This window comes from Anomalospiza imberbis, chromosome 12 (genome assembly GCF_031753505.1).
Source record: "Anomalospiza imberbis isolate Cuckoo-Finch-1a 21T00152 chromosome 12, ASM3175350v1, whole genome shotgun sequence".
Lineage (NCBI taxonomy): Eukaryota > Metazoa > Chordata > Aves > Passeriformes > Viduidae > Anomalospiza > Anomalospiza imberbis.
In genome coordinates this window covers 13384162-13411684 of record NC_089692.1, presented here as the reverse complement: position 1 = coordinate 13411684, position 27523 = coordinate 13384162, and the positions used below count along the sequence as shown (strand labels likewise).

Genomic DNA, 27523 nt, shown 5'->3' with positions numbered 1-27523 from the left:
TGGGTGCCTGGCAGCAGAGCCCCAGCACAACCCCTCCAGCCTGAGCACAACAGTTGGTGATGCCCCTGCTCACCAGACCCCACATCCATGTCCCAACCACCCTGGACCCTAAAACAGAGGCTCTAGCTCTAGTCCCATGCAGCCCGTGTCCCTGAGCCCCACCACAGCAGAGGGGATGACATGGACAAGCTGTTGAAGGACATCATTTTGAATGTGGATACAGGCAGAGGCAGGGAAGGGACTTCCCCAGGGTGATGCAGCAAGCCCAGAACTCACTCCAGCTCCCAGAACTGGACCCTTCAACAAGCCTCGTATCCCTGCAGGATCCCGTCCAGACAACCAGGGGCATTTGGATTCTGACACATAAGGGTCTTGCATAACTAACAACAAAATTCAGAAGTAGTTAAAATGCCTCTTTATTAATATACAAACCTAGCAACATTTAAGCCAACCAAAATATGAAATGAAATCAAGCATGATATAAATACAGCATACATGACAACATGGCCTCAGCGGAGAGCAGCAAACTCACCCTGACTTGTGCGCTTGGGAACAACTGTCCACGTCCTCTGCCACGGGGTCTGGCAATCAGAGCAGCTTTGTCTCTCCTAAACCCCTCCAAATCCAAACTCAGCAGATGTGAGACCACTGTTCCCCTCGAAGGAAGAGCACCTGGCACGAGCTTTCACTGAGCTCACACTGCAAGGGATTAAAGAGCCTCCCTGTGCTGCTGGAGACAACCTGCTGGCACCTGCTTGCCAAAGCCCTGGGGGGTAGAGGGAAATGGCCATAGTGGATGGGGAACCATGCTGCTGACACTGCTCCTTGCTCTGTCCCACCTCAGCTACATCTATTGCACAACATTCACAAACATAAGGCACTAGAAGAGTGTTTTCACAGGTTGAAACTTCAGTTGTTCTTAAAATTCCGGTAGCAGCGTGCATCAGAAATCTTCCCAGCCCTTTTAAAATCTGGTCTCAGGAGACAAAAGCATGAAGGGGGGTTTGGATGAGTGTCCTGCTGCAAGCCTGACCAGGAGATGCAGGAGAACCTGTCAAGAACGTGAGAGATACTAATCTGCCTCTGCTTATACTGGAAGAAGTGAGATCTATCTCACTATGGGAAAAGGAGGGAATTTTAGCATGGAAAAAATCTTAGTGGTGCCATGGTGGAAGGCAACAGCACAGATTTTCCTCCATGCACACAAAATGGATCCTAGCTGGGATAGCTGACAACTCCCAACTATCAGCTCTGCTTGTAGCAGGTGTTAAGGATCTGTGTGGGAAGATCAAATGTTACCAGTATTAACAAATCAGTAAATATTAACGCGAACACTTTCCTCATTATAATGTACTGCTCCTTTTTGTTGAGATTCCTTATTCCAAGCAGGTGGAATCTCGAACAGAACATCAGCCCAGTGTGCCATACCTGCAAAGCAGCTCAGGCTTGTGCTGTAATCCAGAAACCAGCCTGACATCAGTAATCCAGCCCAGCTTTGAGACAAATGGGAGATGAGAAGTCTCAGAGCCATCTCAGCAAACACAACAGGCGGCAGCAGATCCCCTCCCCTCCCGCTTCTCCAGACTCCTGCCTGCAAATGTCAGCTGGTACAGCAGGGAAGCGTTCAGGCAGAGAATTTTGTTTCCTTTAACGCAACAGGACACCCACAGAGAACTCTATGCCAGCCCAGGCTTCTTTAGAGAAAGAAGAACACCCATTACACCACAAGGAAAAAGTGAATAAATCCATTTCGGGGGGGTGGGGAACAAACAGGAAGGTGTCAGCCCAGCAGCTGGACAGGCACAAGGGCTCCCAGCTCCAAATTCCAGTCTCATATTGCAACAGCAGCTTCCACCATCCTCCAGTGCTTGCTCAAAATTACCATCTCTGGGTGCACAGCACACAGCTTGCCAGGAAGGAAATCAAAGGGCAGGCACAGCCCAAACACCTCACCTAAAGCTTTAAGGCATTTATAAATATTCATTCTTTTTTCCTCTCTCAAATGCAAGGGCTACTCATGCCAAGGGCTATAAGCACACTGCTACAGCCATAATACTTAAGGAAAGTTTAAAGTGCAAAGAAAATTTTCAAGTGCTTTTTAGTGACAGCTTGAAGTCATCAGATGACACCAACCCCTGCCTTTCTTGAGTTTTGTTCCATGACTGAATGCCTTTTATTTTTTTTTAAATAGAAGTCCAAACAATCAATTAAGGAAAAGTTAGTTTAAAACAAAAAAACCCATCCTGAAGTAGGCAGAAATTATTCTGACCCAGTACTATAATAAACTCATTTGGGAAGACAAATGTGAAGGTTGTGAACATTTTGATCACTGTTATCAGCAGCCAAGAGCTGTGTTTTAAATAAAAATAACTTCTGCCCTTGCAAGCAACTCCCCATTCCCCTGACACAGGAACTACCTCATTTTTACAGATCTCTTCCCCAAATGTCACCATTCTGTTCAAACATGGAAGGATGAGGTTGGTGATGTCAGCGCTGTACCTTTACAGCTACAAGAATGTGCCAGGGAGACAAAAGTGCTCCAGGCAACCAAGTGCACACACTCCCCACTTGTCCTGTGTGGAACCATTTCCTTCATCCCAATGAGAGGGGCAAATGTGTGCTGGGAAACAAGTGCTAAAGCTGTCCCAGCTCTGCCTGGAGACAGGGCTCTCACTTGTCCAGCATCAAGGCTGCAGAGGAAGATGCTCCCAGACCTGGGAATCGAAGCTGATCAGCTCTCCAAGGCTGGGCTTAAGGAGTTGAATAATGAGCAAAGGATCAAATCTTCACTGCACCTCTCCTTCCACCTCAGCTGAGCCACTCCATCATCCCTCCACCAGCTTTTATTTTGCCATGCCTCACTCTCTGATGGCAAAAGGACTAATGCACTCAACCACCTGAGAAAGGAGACTAAAGAAGTGTTAAGGACAGTGGGAAAATCCTGGCACAGGGAAAGGGAGGGTTAAATGATGGGATTTACAGCGGCCACAAACCTGCCTGGAGTTCTGATGTTGGTATCAGCACCATCTAAAAGTTGAATAAGTTAAGTTGATGCAGAGACACAGATCTAGAGCCAACCTGGCTCCAATGACAAAGCATCAGGTAGAAGGAAGAGAACCTTGTGCATGAGAAATTGTACAGCAGCAGAATTTGAAGGTGCTATAAGGAAGAACATGATCGATGGCAACTCAAATGCAACAGCAGAAAGGAGGAATCCAAGCTTACACCAAGATGTGGAGATGCACTGGAAGTTTTACACAACCTCCCTTCTTTGCCACAAAATAAGAAACTGTCCAACAAGGCCTATCAAATCTAGATACTGGAGAAAACAAATAGAAACTAAGTCTGCCAAAGACAGATGTGAAAATGACTGTAACACATCCTCCTGAAACACAAAACATAATTCTAGAAATAGACTATTAATTTTATCCTCAGATTGTTAAATATGAACAATATACTCCTACTTTTCTAGTACCACTTCTACTCAAGGCTTGCATTACTCATTCAAGGACTAACAAAACAGGATAACTTAGGAAGGGATACAGCAAAGTTAAGAAAATATATCTGTAAAAATCATTTAATGGAAGGAAGTGCTATGTCTTCCATAAGTTCCCCTGACTCCAGACAGCACTTGGGCAAACTGGCCCTTCCCATGGATGCAAATTTAGATGGATTCACTGGCCACCTTCCCTGCAAAGATGCCTGTATGAACAGAATCTACAGGGCTGTTCCCATTCTGGACAGCAAGACCCAGAGAACTGGTAACAACCCTGTGACTGATACACACGAGGTGCAGAGAGCAGACCTGCAGCTGCTGCTTCAGCACAGAATGAGGCCATTTGCCCTTCTACTGCCACAGAGAGAGATGCTATTTTCGTGCTTCCCAATCCAAGGTTCATAGTCTTACTGTGCAAAATGAGAACAAACCACCTTTTTTAGCAAAAAAGCATTTTAAGGCAGTTTTAATGATGAGAATCAGGATGTAGAATTTTACGGTCCCTGTTATTTACCATCTTGAATGTAAAGACTGAGCTACAGCAGCTTTTTTAATTTTCTAATTTGAAGCTACACTAAAGGCAGTAACTCTTCAACACATTTAGTTGTTCTTTTTTTAGGCACTCTACTTTAATCATCAGATAAAGGGATTAGAGTCTTACATCACTGCTTAATATCTCAAGATGAAAACACTATGCTAGAAGGATCTTCCTCCAACTCGGTGTCACTATTTTAAAACGTGATCCAATTGTCCTCTTGATGGGTGTTCAAGTTGGTAAAGGCAAACTATTCTTTACATTGTAAGTTTAAAAATAGCTACACCAGAAATTAAATCGACTAAGCCTGAACAGCAGTTAAAGACCTCTCAGGTTCTGATATAAAACAAGAAGAGAATTCATAGCAGGGAGGGTCGGAGTAGGCGTTAATGAGCTGTAAGACTGACAATTACCAAACCACCCAAGTCTCAAACAGCAAACACAGCGTTACACCAAGTGTTGCTATATCTACCACCATGGTGGAAAACTATTTCCACTCTCTATTTTTGGTATGGAAAAGTCAATAGATCTAGACACAAAATAAACCTTTCAGACATAAAATAAACCTTAGCAGACACAATGACAAAAGTAGCTCATAAAATACAATTTTACTGTCAGAACTGCTGGAGAAGAGACATGCGTGTATAAAAAGTTGCCTGAGGAACTAGCAGGCACCATTAAATTAGGGAAAAGGAAAAATAATCACAAGGAGGAATATAATACTGCTGGAATGAGTGGTTGGTAAAGGACAGTATGCTCCTAGCTTTCCAGTTTGGTCTTCAGTAATTCTAGCTCTGCAGAGAACTGAACAGCTCAAGCTAAAATCTCCCTTCAGCAGTTTCAATACAAACTCCAGCACACCTTGGCCCTATACTTTGCCTTCTCCTGAAGGAGTATCATGCATTATTCACCTGCAACAGATGGTCAAAAAACCCTAAGCAGAAGGACTGCTCAAAGAAGCTCTAAGAACCCTAAGCAGAAGGGCTACTCCACATCCTAAATATCACATACAAAACTCTTTCTTTGGTTGCATGCCTGTTTCTGTGGATAAGGAAGGCAAAGCAGTGTCCCACAAAACCAATGGAGAATGACCAAGGTCCTCCCTGGTACACACGTCCAGCATGGGAACAATGGGATCATGGTATCTCTCTAAGCAGAAAAGATATGCAAGAAGTAATTATAGAGTTTAAACTGCTATTAGATGCTTTATGAACCTTTCATTTAAGTGATTAATTCTAACATACCAGGCAAAATTTCAATTCAGAGAGCAATAATAGGGGAATTTGGCAGAAATGACAAGCAGGCGGAATCTCGCCTACAGCAGCTGCAGAGAGTACTCTGGGCTTTTTGAGATCTCAAAAAGCTGCCCCAGAGTGTGGTTACTCCTTTTCAAAAACTGGAAAATTCTGCATGTCAATTCAGAACTAGGTTTGAAATCCTGGAAGAAGCCACACATTTCAGTGGAACTCATCACAGACAAAGGAACGGATGCTCAGAGAAGTGATATCTACATTCAACCTACTATACCATATGCTCAAATCCTAAATTCCCTTACAGTTTCCTGAAGTGGCAGCCAGAGACCCAACTGAAGGCACAGCTTAAAGCAACTAAAGCAGCAGAAAACAAACTAAAACAAAAACCAGGGGAGCTTTTGAGCTCATAATACATTACTGATGCTCAACATTTAACTGGAAAATAAAGTGTCCAAAAGTGGTTCTAGACCATAGAGAAAGTGCTCACCACAGCTAACAGGGCAGACAACAGTGCAAGGTTGTGTTTGAAGTCCAAAACAGATGCTGAAGCAGAAAGACCATGAGAAGTATGTGCTATCAGAGGCAGGGAAAATGCGTAACAGATCTTTTTCAAGTAAATGAAAAGTGTCTTGGTTTTTTGATTGTGCTGAAAATATGAAGAAGATGATGCAAATGTGTACAAGGCAATTCAGCATACCCCCATTTCTTCACCATTTATCATCAGTGATTGAACTGGCACATTTTGACACCTGAAGAAGGGGTGAATTTCCAGCTGCACCATCCGAAGTATCTGTATGAGAAGCCAGATGCAAAGAGCAGTGCTGAAGAAAAGCAATTTATAATCCCACTACCATGTTCCCTTCACTCCCTTATTCAACCCCTTCAGCTGAGGTACTACTGAGAGACAAAGAAGTGCAACGGATTTGAGGAGAAAAACAGAAGACAAACTTTTAAGTCCAGCAGGAGCTGCTGAGACATTTTCTCACCACCAGCAGAAAACCCAGTGTTTCTCACACCACAGGTGAGACAAATTCTGTGCCTTTTCCTACAATTTCAAAATAACCACAGGCAGCTAAAACTACAAGATAATATTCCCTCCTGCTGCTCAAGTTCCCCAAACCAACACAAGTTCTCCATGAACCTTGCCAGATGAGTTTGACCAAGTCACATAAAGTGAAAGACAATCCCCAAAGAGACTTGTGTATTGTGCAGCCTAAACAGAAGCAGCATTTCAACACTGCTATTTAACATTAAACACCAACATCTATCCTTGTTAGAAATCAGTATTCTTGCTAATAAAAAAGAAAAAAACAACATTCCTTTATAGAAGTGAAATGCACATGTTGATATTTGACTATATTTATAGAAGGCCATTTACTTTCAGTGACCCCACACAAAAAAATCCAATCCCACCAACAATGCACTTACCAATGCTACTGTCATCTCAATAGTCTGATGTTAAATCTACTCCTTGCTAGGGAAAAACCAAAGTGGTGGACAAAGGAGGGCAGTGACAGGCTAGACAACACCAAAACCTGTCTCTAGGCTGTGCTCACACAATGCTTTGTCTCATGCCAGTGAGGTAGCTGATCGTTCTATTGCCGTGTCCCTCTAACACATGGTATGTGGAGAGCAGGGTGAGGTCAGCCATCACCTGAACCACAGGCAGCAAAGACCTGCTGTCCCATGCTTTATGCTGGAGAGGAGAGAGGAAGGGTGCAGTCTTCAGGGATTCACCCCAACCCTTCCCATCACTAGAAGGCCAGGGCCTTTGGTGGGCTTCACTCCTACACAGGCATCCCTGCATGTTCAGCACTGTGCTTCATCCACTGGGGCACAGGGGAGCCTGGCAAGGGTTGAAGGAGAGAGACAGACAGGGCTGGGAAAGCTTGAAAATTAAAGTTTTAAAATATACAAAGTGTAACACACTGGAAAAAGTTTAAAAGTTGCAAGACAAGAAAGGAAAAGAAAGAAATGTATGAGGTGAGGAGAAAGGGCTGGAAGATGGTGGAAGAAGACTCCAGCTTGAGACAAGGGGCAGGTCTAGTCTACTCAGCACTACTCCCTCTGGTAGCCACTCAGTTCCACCTCATCCTTGCGGCGCCGCTGTGTGAAGAGGGAGCTGAAGGGATAGAGCTTGGCTTTGGCCTGGAAGCGCTGCCCGGCAATGTCGATCTCGTACTCTCCCTGGTTGATGAAGTCAGTCGTCACCACCAGCTTTTCTCCCGTCTTCTCGTCGAAGTGGTGCACGAAGCCGAGGCAGACGTGGCGCTCCAGGGTGTAGCTGTAGGCACTGCTGGTGGTCTTGCCCACGTAGCGGCCGTTGCGGAAGATGGGCTCCCCCCACCAGGGCCAGAGATCCATATCCGTGTCATGGTCCTCGAGAATGAACATGGTAAAGCGCTTGTACACCCCGTTCTGCTTCTGTTCCAACAGCACTTCCTGGCCAAGAAACTCCATTCCCTGTGGGGAAAAGAGAGCATCAGCTGATGTGAGGGACACAGTGTGGCAGCTGCTAACCTGCAGCAGAACAGGTTGCCAACAAGGGCGATTTATGCTTGAAAAAATGCATATCAAAATGGGCTGCCTCCATACACAAGCAGCCTAGCTCAGGTAGCTTTTCTGTCATGGTTTTGCTCCAGATGTTAAAAAACACAGAAATGTTTGTGAAGCTGGTCTTTAGAAAAATCATTCTAATTTTCACTCTAGTGAAAACCACGTCTCCATTCCGGTTTTTGCCATTTTTCTTGTTCCAGAAGTCTACCCTTCTTTATAAACCAGAGGGAAACTGTAACTAATACAAAATTTGTATCCTTAGTCAATACATTTTCTTGAAGCAATACCAGCATTTGTTTTGGCTCATGCAAAGATGGAAGAAAGAAAACAAGACAGTGATAGCAACAGCACCTGCTACCACAAAAGCATGATATAACTCTACACTGTTCTACAAACTCCCCTGTTTTATTAAAAATAGACAACACCTGTTACCTGGTGCCTAGCCTCATATTTAACATAATTAAACGACACCAGGTGCACAGGCTGGCTTTTGCTTCTTCAGATTGGGAAAACAGCTTAGAGAAGCAAGAATTCTGAGCATCCGTAGGGTACAGAGCACCTCTGCCACATTGGGCACTGCAGACATAAGCAGCACCAGGCACAGGTCACTGGGAATGCTGCCCAGGAAGGTGGAAAACAGAGAATTTTTGTATTTCTAGCAGCCTTCTGAAGTACAAGAATATATGTTACAGCTACTGCACACAGCTCCATAAAAACACATCCATCTGCTTGGCTGGCAGCCTTTCAGTCCAGTTCTGCTCTCCCACCAAACCCTATGCAGAAGGTGGTGTACCTTATCCAGCTTGACCTGGAACTCGCGTCCACACTCCATAGGAGTAGTAAAAGCATCCAGATCCTGGCCCCAGAACGCAAAGAACTTCTCAATGCGCAGGCTGCGGAGCGCGTAGTAACCAGCATTCCGAATGCCGTACTTCTGCCCCATGTTCATCACCTCGTTGTACACGTGAAGGGCGTACTGCAATGGAAGGGTGAAACACACACTGGCACCCGGAGAGAGCAGCAGCATCTGGCACCACCAAGAATGTCACTGTCCCCTGTCACTGAAGCACACGAGCTCTGCTCCACTGGAATGCAACATTAAGCAGAAAAACTCCCCCTGGTGCCTGCAGGCTGCTTTCCTGTGGTGCAAATCAGACATCTCATCACCTGGAGTCAACTTGGAAAATGTTTCCGATTTATGCATGCAAGCAACTGCTTTAATTAGCTCAGGCTGCAGTGCACTCTTACCTCTATGGGGATATAAAGCACGAAGCCAGGTTCTCCTGTGTGAGTGATACTCATCACACGGATGCCATTAGCATAGCCCACGCTCATCTCCTGCAGAATCAGAGGGGGTGAAATCATCCAAACTGGAACACAGCACAGAGATCCAGAAGGAGCACAATGCGTAACACATCCACACTGCCCAGCCCTCTCTCCCCTTTGCCACCTGCACATACTTGAAACAAATTTAAATTTCCAAATTCAAATAGTGCTATCACATTACCCAAACTTGTTAGTCATTTCTTGACACTTGGCAATAAGCCCTGGAACTAGGTCAGGACACAGGTTGTATTCTAGATACAAGACAGAAGTTGAATAGCAACTATCTGCTCAGCCTTTTAAGAGGCTGATAGGAGACAATGATATCAGAGTCCCCGATCCCAGCTGCCCCTCTGACAGCTTCATAAGTGATTATATGAAACATGTCAAGATATCAAATGGTGACAAGTCTACGGTGAGAGGAATACTGAAAACAAATGCATATTCACCTACATATTTAGCAAACACAACACAAAGACAAGTGAGCCTAGTGAGTTCTTTACCAGCCTAGCTCAGTAACTGCAGTAAACCTTCCTGTAAATCTTAATTCTCCTCCAATTATCCACAACATTTTCCCTCTCCTTACACACATGCTTTGAAAAACCTAGCAGAGTAAGAACAGAAGCACAGTTACTCACCTTGCAAAAGAGAGAGGGGAAGTGTTCTGCAGTCATTGGGGCATAGGACAACTCTGACAAGACATCCACAGCACGAGGGCCAATCAGATTGAGAGCTAAAGAGGGGAACAAAACAGCACTAGGATGAGACTAGAGAAGCCTTGCCTGGTGTCTAACATGCTGCTCCAATTCAGAAGTCTTACTGAACTAATCGGTGTGTTTACATTAAAGAACAGAGGAGAGAGTCATTAAACTCCTTCCTGACAGTCCACATAAAAGAATGCTGTCTTCTAGCTCATGGCTTGCCAGAAAAGAGTCTCTGAACTGCTGTTTTCATCCAAATGTTTGGAAAGGAGACTAAATCGCAACTCCAGACACTTTAAACAATTAAATGGCATGCAGCAGGAGACACCATTTGTGATTTTGAGCTGTCTGAGGAGGTCTGCTTTTAGAGATTTCTTACCTGTGTACTTCCAGGTCACATCCTCTAGGACCAGGTTGCTGTCATTGGGCAGGCGGTTCTTCAGCCAGGTCCAGCAATGAACTTGTTGGTCAGTGGGGGAAATCATGAAGAAGCTGGAACAGACAAATCAAACCCAAGAAACAATGAAAGAACAACCACAAAGTGAATCAGTTCATTCTTCATTCATAACAACTCGAGCCATTCAGCAGTTTCCAAGCTAACAGGAGATCAAAACGAGCTGGTTTGTGAAAACCACAGCTCGAGTCTCTGCATCAATGCCATTACATCTGTCATGAAAAGAAATCCCCCACTTCAAGCATTACCAGTGGTCTGGCGACAAGAAGTGACTAGATGTAGAACACGGGGAATTCTGCAGGAAGTTGACAGAGTATCTCAAAGGTCACAACTGATTTGCAGAAGGGACTTTACAGCTCTTCACTACCAATGATTCTCTTTACTCTGACAGTCAGAGAAGAGATGGTTCACACAGCAATTTCTTGTTTTAGCAGAAGTCTTTTCACACACAATGGTAGTTATTGTTAACAGTTTCCAAAAACAGAACTCCACTTCATATGGGAAAATGAGCTGCCTGTGTGTGTGTCTGATACAAACTGTGAGTTACAGTACATCAACATCTGTAGAAATCACTAGGCACAGAGGGAAGCTATTGGTTTCACAGAGAGGACAATACTTTCAAGCAATATATGAATGCAGACAGAAGTGGAAGAGAAATAAAAGCTGTTTCTAATTGAAAGAGAAGCAACAAAATGCTTTCACACCATATCAGAGTTCCAACATCACACCAATACAGTGAAAACACACACAGAAAACCATCCAGAAAAATAAATCCAACACTCAGCTGGATTTATATACATAGCCATGGCTATGAAGTTCTTAAAAATGAGAAAGCTTTTCATCTCATGCCAAAGAGAGCCCAAACTGGTGAGTCTAAGGGCAAAATCCTGTGATCATGTCAGCTTGCATGAAAGAGCACAAAAGAATGATAAAAAAAGACTGCAGAACTGAGAATTAGAGTACATATACTGCAATGAAAATTGAAATAATCAAAAAGTAGTATTTTCAATGTGCTATTTCAGTAAGGACATCGGTCAGGAGTTAGTTTGCATTTTAAATGGTTACCTAAATTAATAAACTCCAGTGACTGCTAAAACCAATTTGTTATCTCAATTAAGAAATTAAACATCTAAAGGTCTAACATTTTGATGAAATCTATGTTCATCTGTAATCCTGGAAAAAGGCTTATTTTCCCCAATGTTTTTAAGTTCAGAAGCTCCCTTTCAGTTGAGTTACTGAATTAGGAATACTAGTGGAGAAGTGAGACTTTTTAGTTCAGGGTGGTGACAGAAGTTTATAGTCTTCATGAAGAAGCCCTTAAAGGCTCAAGCACCAAAAGGGCCATTGCTAAAGATGCTGTCTGCACACCCACCTGCGCTTGCTGAGCCGGGCTATGCTGCAGTCATTCTCATACCCTCCTTTCTCATTAAGCATTCCTGTATGCACAACATGCCCAACTGGCACATCCAGGTCATTCGAGAAGAGATACTGCAGACTCTCCAGGGCCTGGTCTCCGGTGGACTACATGAATCAAAAGGAAGAGAAAGTCAGACAAGCTGCCTGAGCAAAATAAATCCACTGGGGCAGCTTAAGATCGCATCAACATCCTGACCTAAATTATTTCAATTTGTGACAATCATGATACTGACGTCTCGAGCGTAACGGGATACAACAGTGCCACAGAGCCGGAGGTCAAATTCTATGTATAGACTAAGCTGATATTTCTATAAACTGGGCCCTTGACAGGCAAAACCCAATCTGTGCTATATACTGTGGAACAACCTGAATTTAGCCATACAGTGTGACTTCCTCTATCTATCCTCAATAGAATAGAGTTTTTTTGCAAAAGCAGGCAATAATAAACTAAAGGTCACCTTTACCAGGTGGGCCCTTCCTAGGTACTTACACTTATTTCAAACTTGGTAAAAGATGACATGTCAATAACACAAACCGCTTCCTTACAGCACTTGACTTCAGAACCCACAATATCAAACCAGTCTGGTTTGTAAAAGGTTTTGCTTTGATCCAAATCCAGCAGATCTAATACAAAGAAAAATTGAAGGAAAAATTAATAAACTGTATGAATTAAGACCTTACATAGACCAATTGGGAAGCACTAGGCAGAGGAAAATATGATCTCACCACTCCCAGGTGGGACAAAATACTTGACTCTCTCAAATCCATGCTTCTCCATCCACCTGGCTCCCTGCGCATCCAGGCGGTCGTACAGAGGTGAAGTGCGCAGCTGCCTGCCAGTCTGGAAGTCCCAGCGGGGAACTTTCAGATCATACATGAGGGCTGCAATGGTCATAAAGATCCTTTATTAGGCAAAGTGATTATCTAAACTTTTCTTCCAGATTATCAGTACTTACTAATATCTGAACCATTAATAAAACTCCCTCAAAACAGCTCCAACCTTCCTTTTCCTGCTTTTGAAAATCCACAAATCTGTTTTGATCCATTTATAGCTCTTCATAATCAGAGTAACAATATTTGCACAAAACACTTATATTTATAGATATTTATGGTCTCATGACAATTCTGCAAGATAACAGAAACTCTTATTTTTCATGAAGTCACGCTGACTAGCATTAATTATGCAGGATTCTTCCCTGGCATTGCACTATATCAGATATTTTGACAATGCTAATGCTAGGGTAGGCAGCCCTAGCTACAGGGACCATCTCATTTTTCTTCTTAAATACTGTCAATTCAGCCTTTTGTAATCATTGAAGCTTTTTCAAATGGCTTCTCTATCTGTTCAGCTAGTACAGAATATTTTTATTTAGAAAACAAGTTAACCTAATAAACATTAAGCATCCTCCTTAGTTATCAGTGGAGAATAATAAACTTAAGGATGCTTGAATACTACTTTATAAATGTTAAGATTCTACCTAGGTCAGAAACTGCTTAAAATTGAAGATAAGCCAACTAATTCTTACTGAACACTTCCATAATTTCTGCCTCATAGCTAACAATTTAATGAATTTATTGGCAATATGGCAAATTGGTACTTCTGAAAGAGAGGGTATAGGGAAGACTAGATTAGAATGGGAACATAACACTTTAAAAGTGGAATACATTTCTCACTCTCTAAAAACTAGAGGGATTCTGTAGCTATCAGAACTGAGGTTTGTACCAGAAAGCAACTGCAGAATAATGCCCCGAGTATAAAGTGATTTTTTCTGGGAAGAAGGTCAAAGCAGCATAAGGTTTTTATTCCCCAGATATAGCAGGGCTAAGAGGTTTACCCAGCTTCTCTGCTTTCACCTGAACATATGTTTTTAGTTTAGACTTGGTATTCAAGTAATTGTTCCTGTTATGTGACTTGTTGAGTACTTCGTACTTCTATTTCAAAATTGAAAAGAAGTCATCCACAATATTCAGACAATATGACAGATATTCAAACAAAAGGAGGAAACAAAGAATGGCTTTAGACAAGAAAAATGGCATCTCTAATCTATTCTGCAAGGTATTTATCGCAAACTTTGACAGGAGAAAGCAGTATGTCTACGAAGACTTCCTGAATTATGGAAGAAAACTGGGTCACCCAGCCATAAGTTGGAAGTGAAAGTATTTCCATGCCCTAATGATGTGCAAAGAATAACAATCTTTGACAGTGTAACATTCCCAGTTAAGACCTTGGTATTGCTTTTTTAGGCTGGAGTCCTACAGAGATACATACAAATTTCCCTGTATCAGAGGCAAAGCACAAAAATAGCAGAGAGCAAGGTACCAACAGTATTTTTTTAGAAAAGTTAATAAGAATGCTGGCATACAAAAAAGCCCTCATCCTTTCCTTTCTCCTGGAAAAGGGCTGTATTGCCACGAAGGAGGTCAGGAAGAAGGAAAATGCTTGTCAGAGTGATAGCAGAGGAGAGACAGTGTAGCAAAGGGCAAAATCTTGGACAGCCTGGCCAGAGCTAAACGCAGAGACTTCACTTACGCATGACTTCCATCACACGGTGACGGAGGAAAGTGCGACTGCTCTGAAGGGTTCCAAAACGTTTCAGATCCAAGGGCCAGACATTTTCCGACGGATACCCATTTACTATCCACTCTGCCAGGTACCTGATGGAAGAAATAAAGACAGACTGAGGTATCAGCCGATGTCTTAAGGGAAAAGTGTAGCTTTGAAGTCAGAAGGAAAGCAGTTTGGACTTGAGAATTTCTTACAATAGCGAGAGAGAAGACATGTAACATGGTATTCTAAACACCAGCAGAATGTGGAGAGTTTCCATTTATAAAATGCATTCAACAGATTTCCAAATTACTAACTGCCCATTAGGATGAAGCATACAGGGCAGCAGGAAGTTCATGTGCTAAATGAAGCCAGAGCCTGGACAGGTAACCTGGCTGACACTGTGTCAAATGCTTGGGTTCCGATACAAATGGAGGTGCAAATACATTTCAGATGGAGTTTAATGCTTCTGCTTTCTTGTTTCTCATTGCCTGGTGTAGGCTCAGCCACAAACTACCAGAGACAGCATTCATTTAGCACGAGGTGCCAGCCAAGTTATGTTTAGCAACACTTCCAGCAGTGAAGGAGGAAGGCATTCCCCAGAGCTAACGGACACAGGCAACTCAGAATTTAGCAGAGCAGAAGGTTTTGTTCACAGCCAGTAGACAACAAAACAAAGGGGTTTGGAACTGATCATGAAAAGTTACATTAGCAAGCTAAGCTGTTTATTTTGGGGCTGTAGCAACAAATGAACAAACGGTGCTTTTACCTTCAGAAATTATTTTGATTCTTAAGAGAACCTCACTGAAAAGATTATCTGTATTTCATATGACAACAAAAAAATAATTCTGAGTTGTTTCTCTGGTGAGTTAAATTATTAGACAATGGACATAAACTGGTGAAGACAAATGCAGATACTAACACCAGCATGAAAAATGAGCAGTTTTCTAAGAAGGCTGCGTGGCAAAAGGAATGCTCTGTCACCAAAACTAATTGGGAATCAGAGGGAGAAATGATCGTTCAGCAACTTTGCTGCTGAGATCACACTTACATGCCTGTCTAAGAATCTGCATTAACACAGGAACTGGATTTTACTGGGAAATTATTACACCCTTAGCTTACTGTAGGGGACAGTCTGAAACTACTGTCAGCACTGGCATCACATAAATGGTGTTTCATCAGCAAGAGATTCATGCTGCTTTCAGAGGAATTAACTGCTGTATCAACCTGAATGATCTAAAGACTTCAATCAAATGATAAAGGGGATCATGAAGCACAGGAGATGAAGGAATATATGCTTTGCCAAGCTTTTATCTCTTTGTGGTAATTTAGAAAAAATCATACCCATTATAGAATCACAGAATATCCTGAGTTGGAACGGATGCACAAGGATCACCGAGTTCATCTCCCAGCCCTGAACAGGACAACCCCAAGAATCACACCAAGTGATTCACCAGCCTGAGACCATTGTCCAAACACTTCTTAAACTCTGGCAGGCTTGATGCTGTGATCACTTCCCTGGGAAGCCTGTTCCGGTATCCAACCACCCTCTGGGTGAAGAACCTTTTCCTAATATCCAACCTAAACCTCCTCTGACATAGCTTTAATGAAGCTTACTTGATCCCCAGCTGCTCACTGACATGTGATGCCAGAGGAGAGGTGTGCAGGACAGGAGGAGAATCCAACACAGGTTTGAAAGGCACACTGGAGAACATAATCAGAAAACAGCAACTGCTCCTCTCCTTCACTCAAGTCAGAAACGAAAGAGGAGTCTTTGTCAGAGGAGACAACAAATACCAACCAGAACATCCTACACAGGAGGATCATCTGAGCAGTCTCTTGGCTAAAGCCTTACTTACACACACAACAATGATAGACCACTTACTTGCCTGCTCCCCCACCATATGAGATGCCAGCTGAGTTCATGCCAGCCAGAACGAAGTAGCCTCGTGCAGTGGGCGACTCTCCCATGATGCATCGCATGTCTGGGGTGAAGGACTCTGGGCAATTCACCAACTGCATGATCTGCAGAGCCTCCAAACCTGGCATCCTGCGCAGGAGGGCACTCAGAAGTGGCCCTAGGACCCAAGACAATAAAGAGAAAAATAGTCTCAACACGTTTCAGCTGCTTCAGGTGGAAAGTGCTTCCATGTTTTGATACAGTCACAGGAGAAATGGTTTACTTGCTGGAATCACACTACTCAAAATGGATCACACAGCATACAATAAAAGCAGCTATATTGATCCAGACCAAGAGCTCAGTATATTTTCAACAGTGCAAGAGCACTGTTCAGTTTTGTTTGGGAAATAGGAACAGACATCAAATAGTGAGGAGTACAAACAGGCAAACGCATAGGACGCTTGTCACACGCACTCTGCAAATCTCCAACTATCAGCAGCTCAGAGGATTTCCTAAAAATTTGGTATATTTTTCTGTATTTAGAAACTTGTAAATTGGTCTGTCTTTTAAGTACTAGACCAGTTGTTCCCAGCCTCATGAAAAAATCCCACAGACAGACAAGGAGTTCCATGTGTTAAAATATGTTGTATGAGGAATCACCACCTTTTGTTTTAAAGCTCACACTCAATTTATTTTTATGCCTCCCAGCATTAGAAGAGACAGTGGTCAGGAATCCCCCTTGCAGCCTGTCTCACTCCAGATTCTAGAGACCTCTGTTTATTTCCCTTCTGTCATCTCCTTTCCCCAGCCCACTCAGTCACTCCATTCCTGGAAACTATTCCAAGCTTTGATCAGTCTCTTGCTGCTCTTCCACCACACCTTCTCCAGTCCTATGATCCCCTCTGGAAAAAGGGAGCCTAGAACAAGAACTAGCATCTGGAAAGACAAGGATTTAGTGTTGCATAATGAACTGTGTTTTCTGCTCCCTTTCCAGTAATCCCTAACTTGTCTTTTGCTTTGACCGCTGCTGCACTGATGTCTTCACAGAACTAACACTATCCCCCAAGGTCTGTTCAAAGCCCATCACATCACATGGTGAGAACAAGTCCATCCCCACACACAGCCATGCATTTGCATCACTTCACATTTATCCTCATTGAATTTCCTCACTGCTTCATTGCCCAGTCACGCTGGAAAAGTCCTTCAGCAACTCTTCACAGTTTGACATTTGAGAGTGTTAATAAATGGGTAAGATATCTACTTGGCTTTGTTGCCCAAAAGTTACCTCTGCTTAGTACTCCAGATAAAAGCCCTCAAGATTCAACCCTAAGAACACTCCTGAGCTTAATGCACAAGCAGTAAAATAATCAGATTTCACATTACCTAAGAAGCTAAAACAGAATTGACCCATTCTTTCTCTTCCCTCTCTCAAGCATTAGAATTCCAGAATGAGAGCCTGGTGTTACAGGCTATTTTTCTATTGATAAAAAGAGAGATCAGTGCTAGATTTGTTCTCATACCCAGTCCAATTTAAGCAACTCCACAGACTATTTTAAAATCAAAAGGTGTTCCAACGAGAAAGATCAAAGCAGTAATACAAGAGCTCAAACCCCAGGAACTGTGGCCCTAGAAAAGGATCAAATACTGCCTGAGTTAGCTCTGACTCTGCTCAACTGTTCAGCACATTTGACCAGATAAAAGGGCAAAGCTGGAACATAGCATGCAGCTGCTTCAGAAGCTTGGGCAATCTGGGGGTACCAGCAAGCAGTGCCTTTTCATTTTATTCAAATGAAAACCGAAAATGAAGTGGGTGCAGAGCTTGAGCAACTCATTACTGAAGCTAATATCTTCAAGCAAGTCTTCAGGAATCTAAGGATCTAAAAACCTTTAGTATATGCCAGCACAAAACAGCACCCCATCCTGGCTTCACCCCCTGGAGTTTAAACTTTTGCAGTATCAGTATGGTGTCTCTCAGAAATCAAAGTAAAATTATTCAATTTAACTTGAAACACAGCTGGAAGAACATACTATGACTGCAGAAAGAAATCAGTGAAATTCCATCCATGCCTAGGGTCACAGCGGCATGTGTATTCACAAGGGATGCAGAGAACTCTGATACAAGGGAAAGCTGGATTCCTGAATATAAGACAAATTTGAAGATGAGAGGGCACATACCAACTTACCAGGTATTAAAGAGGCAGGAGTGGTTGGAGAAGAAAGGGACTCACAGATCATGCTATGCTCTTTCCTAGAGAAAGAGCCCTCCATGTAAAAATACATGCGGAATATAAAATCAGAATCAAATAAAATGGGAAAAGAAAGAACAGTTGGAATATAATAAACCACTGTCAATGGTGGGACGGAGTCTGGGAAGCCACAATACCAACTTCTGTCCTCAAAGCAATTGCCACTGATAGAAATGCACTTGTCAGTCCCTGATGAAGAGAGCTGCAGAAACAAAATACCACAGCTATGTGGCAGGTCAACAGTGTTGATCTACTGTGTCACAAGAGGAGCAGCATGTGGCACTGACAGTCAAAAATCAACTGAAATGGAAGAGCAGTGCTGGGAAGCTGAAGTAGTACCTTGCTGCTCTAGAGGAAGGTAATATGTGCTGAGGATTAGTGGGTGTTTTTAAACATTACGCAGATATGACAGAATCACAGAATCCTGGAATGGTTTAGGTTGGAAGGGACTTTAAAGCTCATCTCATTCCAACGCCGGCATGGTGGGGACACCTTCTACTAGACCAGGTTGCTCCAAATCCCATCCAACCTGACCGTGAACACTGAGCAACTTGTGCCAGTGCCTCATCACTCTCACAGGGAAAAATTTCCTCCTAATATCTAGTTCTGCCCTCTGTCATTTGGAAGCCATTTCCCCTTGTTCTAGCACTCCTTGTCAAAAGTCCCTCTCCAGCTCTCCTGTAGGCTCCCTTCAGGTACTGCAGACCTTGGTAAAGGTTTTTTCAGCAAATTACTGACAAATGAAGAGATGAGTGAATTTGAGAGAACGTTCATCTTTCCCATAGATCAATGACAGTTGGCACTGCCATGAACTCTGCCTTCTGCTGAAGGCATGTGCTTCACTGCTATGGGAACCTTTCTTCCCTAACATACCAAAATGATCCCAGTCTTCTTGAAGGTTCTGGATCTCCAGCTGGTTCCGTCCCTCTGTGAAGAGAGGTTTGGGGTTCTTCTCAAAGCCTCCTGAGAGGATGCCGCCCTGCCAATTGCGTATGTAGATCCTGCCATCGGGGTCGACAATAGCTGCAGAGGGAAGAAAAGAGGGATTGAGAGAAGGGATATCTGCCTCAGGCTGTTGTCCTACAAACACCAATGATGGGGGGCTAGTGACACGCCAGGCCAAGTCAGCAGTCTCCCAACATAAGAAGGGACAGTCTCAGTTCCCCAGCCCCATGCTGTCACACCATTCTGGTTCTCATGTGACACCCTGGTGAGCCAGTTTAGATTAAACCACTAGCTCCCACCACATCCATGCATGAGCTTAACTTTTGGACAGCACAGTAAACTGAATTAAACCTGAGGAGTCCCAAGCCAGCAGGACAGTGCTCGCAGGAGTGAGAGGACACAAGAGGGATTCAGAATCCTTGTGGCACTGAGAAGCTATTATACTGGCTTAGTTTCACTGAAATTGCACCCAAGACCAGACCTTCCACCAAGACATGTCCTGCCCTGCCCTTCTTTCTCTTCCTATTCTAAGAACAGCTAATTTGTAACAGATCCAGTTTACTGCAGGCCACCAGCACAAAGAAGGTGGGCAGCACTGGGGTGAGGACAAGCAGTCAGGACTGGATTGCTCCTTCCACTGGTAGTGTGTCAACTTGAAGTATTTATGTTACTCCACCTGACATGCTCCACAGCAATTTTTGCCATGTACAGAAAAGCTGAGAATACATATATGTGAATATATACATACATACATATGTATCTACACACAGGGGTTTTAATTAGTCAAATAGAAGTGAAGCACTTGGACTCCATCCAGAGATCTCAATTCCCTGGACAGTGTATACATTAATCACTAGAAACAGAAAATCTTGCTAACAACTGAGAGTAAATAAGTAAACCTTTCTACTTTTCAACCACAGTTTTCAAACACAAATGCTTTTTTTAAAGAGATCCAAAAGCCAGAACATGGGGAAGGAGCAATTACCTCAAGTGTTTGGTTGCCCCTACAGCTCATAGACATGTAAATGCCATTGTAAAGCCTTAGCTTCAATTGGAGGAAAGGAATAGATGGGCCATGTGGGGCCAGCAGCCTGCAAGGAAAACATAGTGCCAAGGCTAGCGCACTCTCCAGGCCAGAAATGCAACAATCCAAGACTCAGACCCAACTACTACTCGAGCTAGAGTCAAGGTCATTCTCCTGCTAAGTTGATGAACTCTCAAAGTCATTCTCTGCAGGAAAAGCTTTCCCAAGAGTAAAGAAAGATATTCTTTATACTGCTGAAAAAGGATATTCAAAGCAATTCATAGAGAAGGACTTCACAACCCCAAATGAGCTGAGGACCAATAGCCCAACCTTGGCACAAAATATAGGCCACCTGGGAAAGGCAGAGATAATTCACCAAGAAAAGTGAGAAGAGCTGAAGAGTCCTTACTTGGTAAGCTGCTTGACAGAGGCTCCTGCAAAGGATGTGTCAGGAGGTAGAAGTGTTCGCAGGCATGGACTGGGATATGGACTGGTTCCTCCCCAGAGTGGCCCAACTCATAGGCCCACTGAAATCAAAAAAGTGCAGGTCAGAATGGAAAAGAAAAAAAAAAACAGCTTCAGAAAAGAGCAGGACATAAGCACCTCTCTGATTTTGCTTTCAAAAAAGATCAATATTTGGTTCAGACCCCAGGACACTAAACAGACACAATTTTTTTCTCTTTTCTTAGAATTTGAATTGTTTTGGATAAAGACTGTTTTTCTGCTCCTAACGTGATAACTAAAAAAGTGGGGCCCCAACTCAAAACTAAGAAGTACCAGTTTACAAAACAAAAGCAAAATAATATCTGTAGACCAAAGTCAGTACTAGGTTCAGCACCTAGAAGCAGAACAGTCAGCATTTAGGTGCCTGAACTAAGACCCTTTACTAACTAGGGGAACAGCTGCTAGCTGAGAAACTGCAGTTGTCAGGTGTATTTTCTAGTAGAGACGACATGACACTAAGGAGTAAAAACAAACAAATTTTTTTGGGAGGGAAGTGAGAGAGAAGGGGCTGTCTCCCTAACAGCCAAAGCGAAGTTCTTCCTGTCAGAAGGGTGAACCTCCCAGAAGAGAGACCATGGACAGAGCTGTAACAACAAGCTGCAGGTGCACCCAGCAAATGGCAAGCACTGCTTTTCCTCCTTCACTCCTCCTTATCCTACTGGGATAAGCTAATGAGTAACATGATTTGATCTACTCCAGCAAACCAAGTCAATGCACAAACCATTAAAAAACCCAAAAGGAAAACAAACAAACAAAATGAAACAGAGGGAAGTGCACGTATTCTTAAGGAACAGAAACAAGAAAGAAAAATTTTAAATAATTCAACCTGGCCAGCACAGTTGACGAAGTACTCGCATTGAATCCGCCCTCTGTCAGTCTCGACTCCAGTCACGCGACCCTTCTGGATTGTGACATGACTGACACTCGTCCGCTCGTGAATCTGGACACCTGGAGTGGATCAGAAAGTCACTATGCCTTGAGCCTTCTTTCTAATGTGTCAGACTGTTAGCTTTAAACCCTTACGCTCAACCGAAATGCTTATTTTCTCTTGGAGACTAAATTTCTATTCTTGACCCAGTAATTCTTAAGTAAAACCCTATTATTTGTAAAACATCACATGTACAATTTATACAGGCTGAGACCGTGAAGAGCTACAGTTTTTTTTTCTCCCATGTGACAATCTGGGTGATAAATAGACCCCCAGTATCAACAAAAAAGAGTCTCAGCTATGGACTTCTTTCTATTACAATTCCTTTATGCAACAAACTTGTAGTTTCTGATGGCATGGCTGGTTTTCTTATGGGAGATAATTAATTTTGTGGGAAAAAAAATCAATATGCAGTATGCAATCAAGCTGGACTAAAAGAAATTGAGAGGTATCTTCCTAAGCAGCTTTTTCTGATCTGATGGACTTTCATGCTCAATTACCTTATTTAAACTTTCCCCCTATTTTTAAACCACACACTGGTCAAACAGCATTTATTAATACACTTCCAAACCCATTTCCAAAGCATATGTGCTCAATGAAACACTTTACAAGGCTGAGCCACTCTTTCATTTGCAGGTAATTAACTATTTTGATGTGTAATTATGAGTCAATTCTAGGAAGGAAAGAGTGTGTGCTTTTTCAGAGAAACACGTAACCACTAAGGACAACAAATAGGTGTAAATATGTAACCACTAAGGACAACAAACAGGTGTAAATATGTAACCACTAAGGACAACAAACAGGTGCTGGAACTATCCCAGGAAACCTGTAAACATTCAGCACGTAAAAAATTCAGCTTGTTTTTTTCAGAAATAAACAGGTTTAAAGAATCTGAACTTCACAGAAATAACAGAATTTTGGTCTTCAGTGCTCAGTTAGAACATCAAAAGAGATGCAGAACATAGCTATCATGCAGGAGAGCACTGTATAGATAAAAAAAGCTCCTACCATTCCGTGAGGCAGTGGTTGCCAGAGCCAGACTCACATTGGCAGACGACACGAGTGCGTCTTCTGGCACATACATGGCCCCCACAAGGTCATGGATGTTGATCAGTGGGTGCAGCTGTAACACTTTCTTTGGGCTGATAATTTCACATGGTATTCCCATTACACTGCCACAGAACATAAGAAACACGATGTCATTTGTCTCGCAGGAGAGCTGATGCACACTGAAGCTGAGTTGTATTTCCTGCTCATACGTACTTCAGCGATGAAGCAATGCGCTTCAGAGAGATCAGTCGGTCTTGAGTCTGAGCCAGTGAAATAGAGCCTGTCTTCATGTACCCTATGACAATGACCAAAGTCAAGTCAGATTTGGACAGGATCTTGAATTCCTTTCCATCTCAGACTCACTGCTTTAATATAATTGCAGACTTGTTGCTTCCACTACTCAGGAGCTTGGAAATCTCACATCCTCAAATAACTTTAAACACTTACAAGCTAGTAATTAAAAAGTACATGAGAGAACTTTTTAAAAAAAGCAATTTAATTTTTAGTTGTGTTCTCTTTCTACTTCATATACTCCTGTTTATAAAATAAACCCCTGAATTTCACACACGGTAGCTATTAAAAGAGAGAGAAGTTAAAAGTGATCTAATGACTACTCAGAAGAATAAAACTTCAACAACTGAAAGCAGATATTATGTCACTCCAACACCTGCACTAAATTAGTATTCATCTTAATGGCAGGCATAGTTATGAACCTCTATTGAGGTATTCATTTGTCTGACATACATGACAAGTTCTTGTCAGAAGAAAACTTTGAGTGACCCAAGTTCTTTCTATCAGGTACATGCTCAGACATTTTGGAGGGCAAGGGAGAATTTCAACAATCTTTTTTTGTTATTTCCAGGGCTAGACTGCAGTAAGAGACACAGCTTTGCCTGTGCTTCAGTGCTCCTGTTAACCACATTTTCTTTTTGAGAAGTGAATCATAGCACAGAACGGGCCAACTTGCTCCAGTCACTGCAATGTATTTTCCATGTCCTTGTGAAAATTCTTGTGTCTGCCCAAGTTACAGACAACATGCAAACTGTCACAATTTGCAGGTAGTCTGCCTTCAGTTTGCCCATCTGATAGCCTTCTCCCTGTTCTTCATGATTCACACTAGTGACATCACTTTGCATCTGTTTAGGTCCATATGTATTGGTTTTGAACAGGACTTTCAAGCCTTAAGACACTGTAAAACCACAGTCAGTGTGGTTTTATTATTTATTCACACATATTTCGGTGTCAGTACTTCGGTTTCCAAATGATTACTCCGTGATGACACTTTCAGTACCTGTTTGCACTCCTGTCTCCTGTTCCAGCTGTTGGTAGAGCTTGTTTGAATAGTGTGCCATCTTCAGCTCTATGGACACGGGCCTGGCTGTGCTCACAATGCCGGCACAGAAACGAGTGGTGCCAGCAGCCAACCTGCAGGAGAAGGGGCAGAGAAGGGCCTCATGCAGCTGCCAGGTACACACTCCACACCAGGCTGCTCCAGTAGCTCCACTGGCAGCACGAACCACACAGCAACTTCTCCCCCAGACACGTCAGAACAACACTTTAAGTTGGATGATGCAGGGCTGACACAACCTCTAGAATGATATTCCTTTTGCTCACTTTTGAAAACACATTGCATTGCAAGACAATTTCTCTTTAACAAGTCCTAAACACCGACATTTTTCAAAGAAAGCATTTTTTGTAAAAAAAAAAAAAAAAAAAAAAAAATCTTACACTTAAGTTGAGCTGCCTGATTCTTTCCTTCTCCAGGAAGGATTTCTGTCAAATCAAAATTAACTTGGTTTTGAGTCTTGCATCTTTGAAGACTATAGTATGAGCAAGTCCCTCTCACTCTGTAACAACTGCCACAGACAGACAGAGGTTTCTTGTCCCTTCTAAAACTGTCCCTAAACCATTGAGCTATTTGGTGAAGAGTTGCTCTAGAGACAGAAACCTACACAACTCCAAGCAGCATGGACAGAGGAAGACAAGGCAACTAGATTTAAGCATCTCCCTTGCGGCCTGCTTCCACAATAATTCCAAGTTACCTTTGCTGCTTCTAAAGCCATCCTGCTTTTCTCATTTGACACAACTGCTTTCAGCCTAGCATATCTATATTCTCTCAGTAATTCAACGTAAGATTCAGCTGGGTAAGGAATATTTGCTACACCCCTACTCAACAACAGCCCAAAGAGCCGAAGCACAGTCTTGCCATGCTGTACTCCTCATAAGACGTTTCTGCTACTGCAATATTCCTCCTTCTCCTTGAGCATGCACAGACTGAGCCTACACAGCATCTTAATTCACTGCAGATCTATAATGGGCTGTTCAAAGCCTGCTCCAAGCTAGCAAAAAAGACATTCCCTTGCAAACACAGCCCAGCATCCTACTTTGCTCAGAAGGACCCCGCCCACAAGGTCTCAGATGAGAATACCCAATTTCTTTTCTTTGCAGCTAGAAAGAACCTGCTGCTTCCCAGTCACACAAACTCCAGGAGCCACAGCTAATTATTCCTGAAGGCAGTATCAGGTGGGAAGTTCTAGATGATAAATATACAGTCCAGCCCTTATTTAGGACATTGGAAGCTGTGACAATAAACATCTCTTCAACCCATAAAGTCTCAGTGGTGTTTCATGCCCAGGATCCCCAAACTGCTTCATGAAAACACCACGAATAACCTTCAGAAACAGACATCTAAAACAACAGGGGAAATGTTGAGATGCACAGCTTTCAACAGGAACTCTGTGCTCTGGTGAGAGCTCACCAAACTCAATGAGGGCACTTCTGCTCAGCCAAATCATAACAGCCTTGGCTATTTTACAGAGAGGCACTAAATCCTTCAACAAAGTGGATAATGTGAGCATTTAACCAGCTTACAGGGCCATGTTTTAGTGATGTCTGCTTATAACCTCTTGAAATCTCTGGAGCTTTGCTGGCTGTGTAATGCTTTAGACACACACAGCATCCTGCTCTGCGAGGTCAACAGGGGCTGTAGGAGTAATGTGGATTTTTAGTTCTTTTAAAATGGTCCATCACCTTTGCCAGCTGCATTGTTTTACGTGATCACCTGTGATTACAGCAGAGCAGCTAGATGTCTCCCAAAGGAACTGTGGTGCATGGAAAACCCACACCAGAGTAGAGTTCTGATGGGAACTGCAATGCATGCAGGACGCTCACTGGAGCCCAGTACTGATCACACCCCACTCTGTCACCCCCATGCTTCTCAGGGCACTGTGGAGAGGTAGAAGACCCTGGAGTGCAGAAGTGAAGTCGACAAAAAAAGGTGGTATTTTAATGCTTGCTTTAAAATACTTGCTTTTTATTTCTCACTACCTGAATCCATTGTACCTGTCATGAAATAAAGTCATTATTTTAAATTAATTCTCCCTAGGATAAGTCTGTTTTGCCCATGGCAGTATAATCTCCGTATCTTTATCCTGATTCATAAGTTTTCTTGGCTTACTTTTTCTCTGTCTTGCAGAGGGAAATGGCATGGCTGCATGGGAGTCAGGCCCTGGGCCACAGCTATCCCACCACAATCACACAAGGGATACTCTCCACCTCGCAGAGCAGCCCTGTGCTTGGGAAGGGGCAGTAAGTGTTGTTATTAATGTTTTGTATAACCTTATTTCCCCCAGGAAAAAGGCTATTTCCAGGTCTTCACTTTAGTTCAGGTGAAGAGACAGAAATAACACATTACAGCAGATATTGTTCTGCACAGAAGTCTCATTTTGTTCGATTTTTAACTAGAAATCCTTACCTGCCCTGCTCAAGTAAGACTATATCCTTAAAGCCCATCTTGGAAAGGTGATAGGCCACAGAGGTGCCCATGATTCCACCACCACAGATGACAACCTGTGCCTGTGCTGGCAGGGAAAGCGGGTGAGGCTCTGCTGTAGTTGAGGTACTTCGTTGGGAGCTGGTCATTCTCCTCCATTTCGGGTGAGCTGCCCGCCACTGGATATCGGACAGCAATCGGAGAAACATCCCGGCAGCTCTTTGTCCCTTTTCCTAAAGCACCACCTAGATGTGTTCAGATGTTACCTCAGTACCACTCCTTCTAGGAAGGAAAAGATGAGACTCACATTACCACTTATCTTATTACACACAAGGCTGGCAGCAGGAAACATCATGCGGTGTGCCGGGTATAAGTGGACGTGAGAAAGCTGATGGGCAAACAAACAGGAGGGCAGTTACTCCTGAAACAACAACCTTGCCGTTAAGATTTAAACAGATCATGAAATAGGAACAGAGCATTACACCTTTGGTTTTGACACAGTGCAACTTGACAATGAGCAAAAAACCAGACGAAAGGTGGAAAAGCTCTCACACCAGTGACAAGGAGAACTGAAACGGCCATCAGGCACCGATCATGCTCCGGAATGTTTCCGAAAGCCAGAAGTAATTAGGGCACAAATAAGCCTGATTATTAACGCTGCCAGGCATTTACCTGAAGAAGGAAACGAAGTCTGTGGTCAGAACAACTGGCACAGGGCACTGGAGAGGCTCCTCCGGGAACAGCTTTACCCCAAGCTTTACCCCAGGGCCTGGCTGCGGCAGCTCCCCAGCAGCAGCACCGGAGGTTCCGCCACCCGCAGACTCCGGTCCGTGCCGGGAGCCTGAGGGACGGGGGTGTCAGGGAGCCCCGGGCCG

At 43.2% G+C, this 27523-nt stretch overlaps 1 protein-coding gene across 2 annotated transcripts; it reads right to left on the bottom strand.

Moving 5' to 3' along the window:
• Nucleotides 1-400: 400 nt before the first annotated feature.
• On the bottom strand, nucleotides 401-27523 carry PDPR (pyruvate dehydrogenase phosphatase regulatory subunit). Of its 2 annotated transcripts, none has more exons than XM_068202858.1 (18): nucleotides 27321-27523; nucleotides 26631-26930; nucleotides 24168-24301; nucleotides 23090-23171; nucleotides 22835-22998; nucleotides 21725-21846; nucleotides 20804-20921; nucleotides 19299-19448; nucleotides 16165-16357; nucleotides 14265-14389; nucleotides 12461-12616; nucleotides 12225-12358; nucleotides 11691-11839; nucleotides 10244-10356; nucleotides 9802-9896; nucleotides 9089-9178; nucleotides 8634-8816; nucleotides 401-7747 (listed from the first exon to the last, which is right to left on the bottom strand). In XM_068202858.1, the coding sequence occupies exons 2-18, from the start codon at nucleotides 26855-26857 to the stop codon at nucleotides 7343-7345; spliced, it is 2640 nt and encodes an 879-aa protein (XP_068058959.1). In that variant the 5' UTR covers nucleotides 26858-26930; nucleotides 27321-27523; the 3' UTR covers nucleotides 401-7342. The 2 variants fall into 2 exon arrangements, with proteins under 2 accessions (XP_068058959.1, XP_068058960.1); XM_068202859.1 differs by having other exon boundaries at nucleotides 26631-26927.

Bases quoted from the DNA above. Each gene is read 5' to 3' on its own strand.
- PDPR (XM_068202858.1), bottom strand. From the start codon at position 26,857: ATGTTTCTCCGATTGCTGTCCGATATCCAGTGGCGGGCAGCTCACCCG. The intron at 20,922-21,724 runs GTTGAATTATTT...TTTTGATTTCAG, and splicing joins TCGTCAACTGTGCTGGCCAG to TGGGCCTATGAGTTGGGCCA. The intron at 8,817-9,088 runs GTAAGAGTGCAC...CTTCCATTGCAG, and splicing joins TGCTTTATATCCCCATAGAG to TACGCCCTTCACGTGTACAA.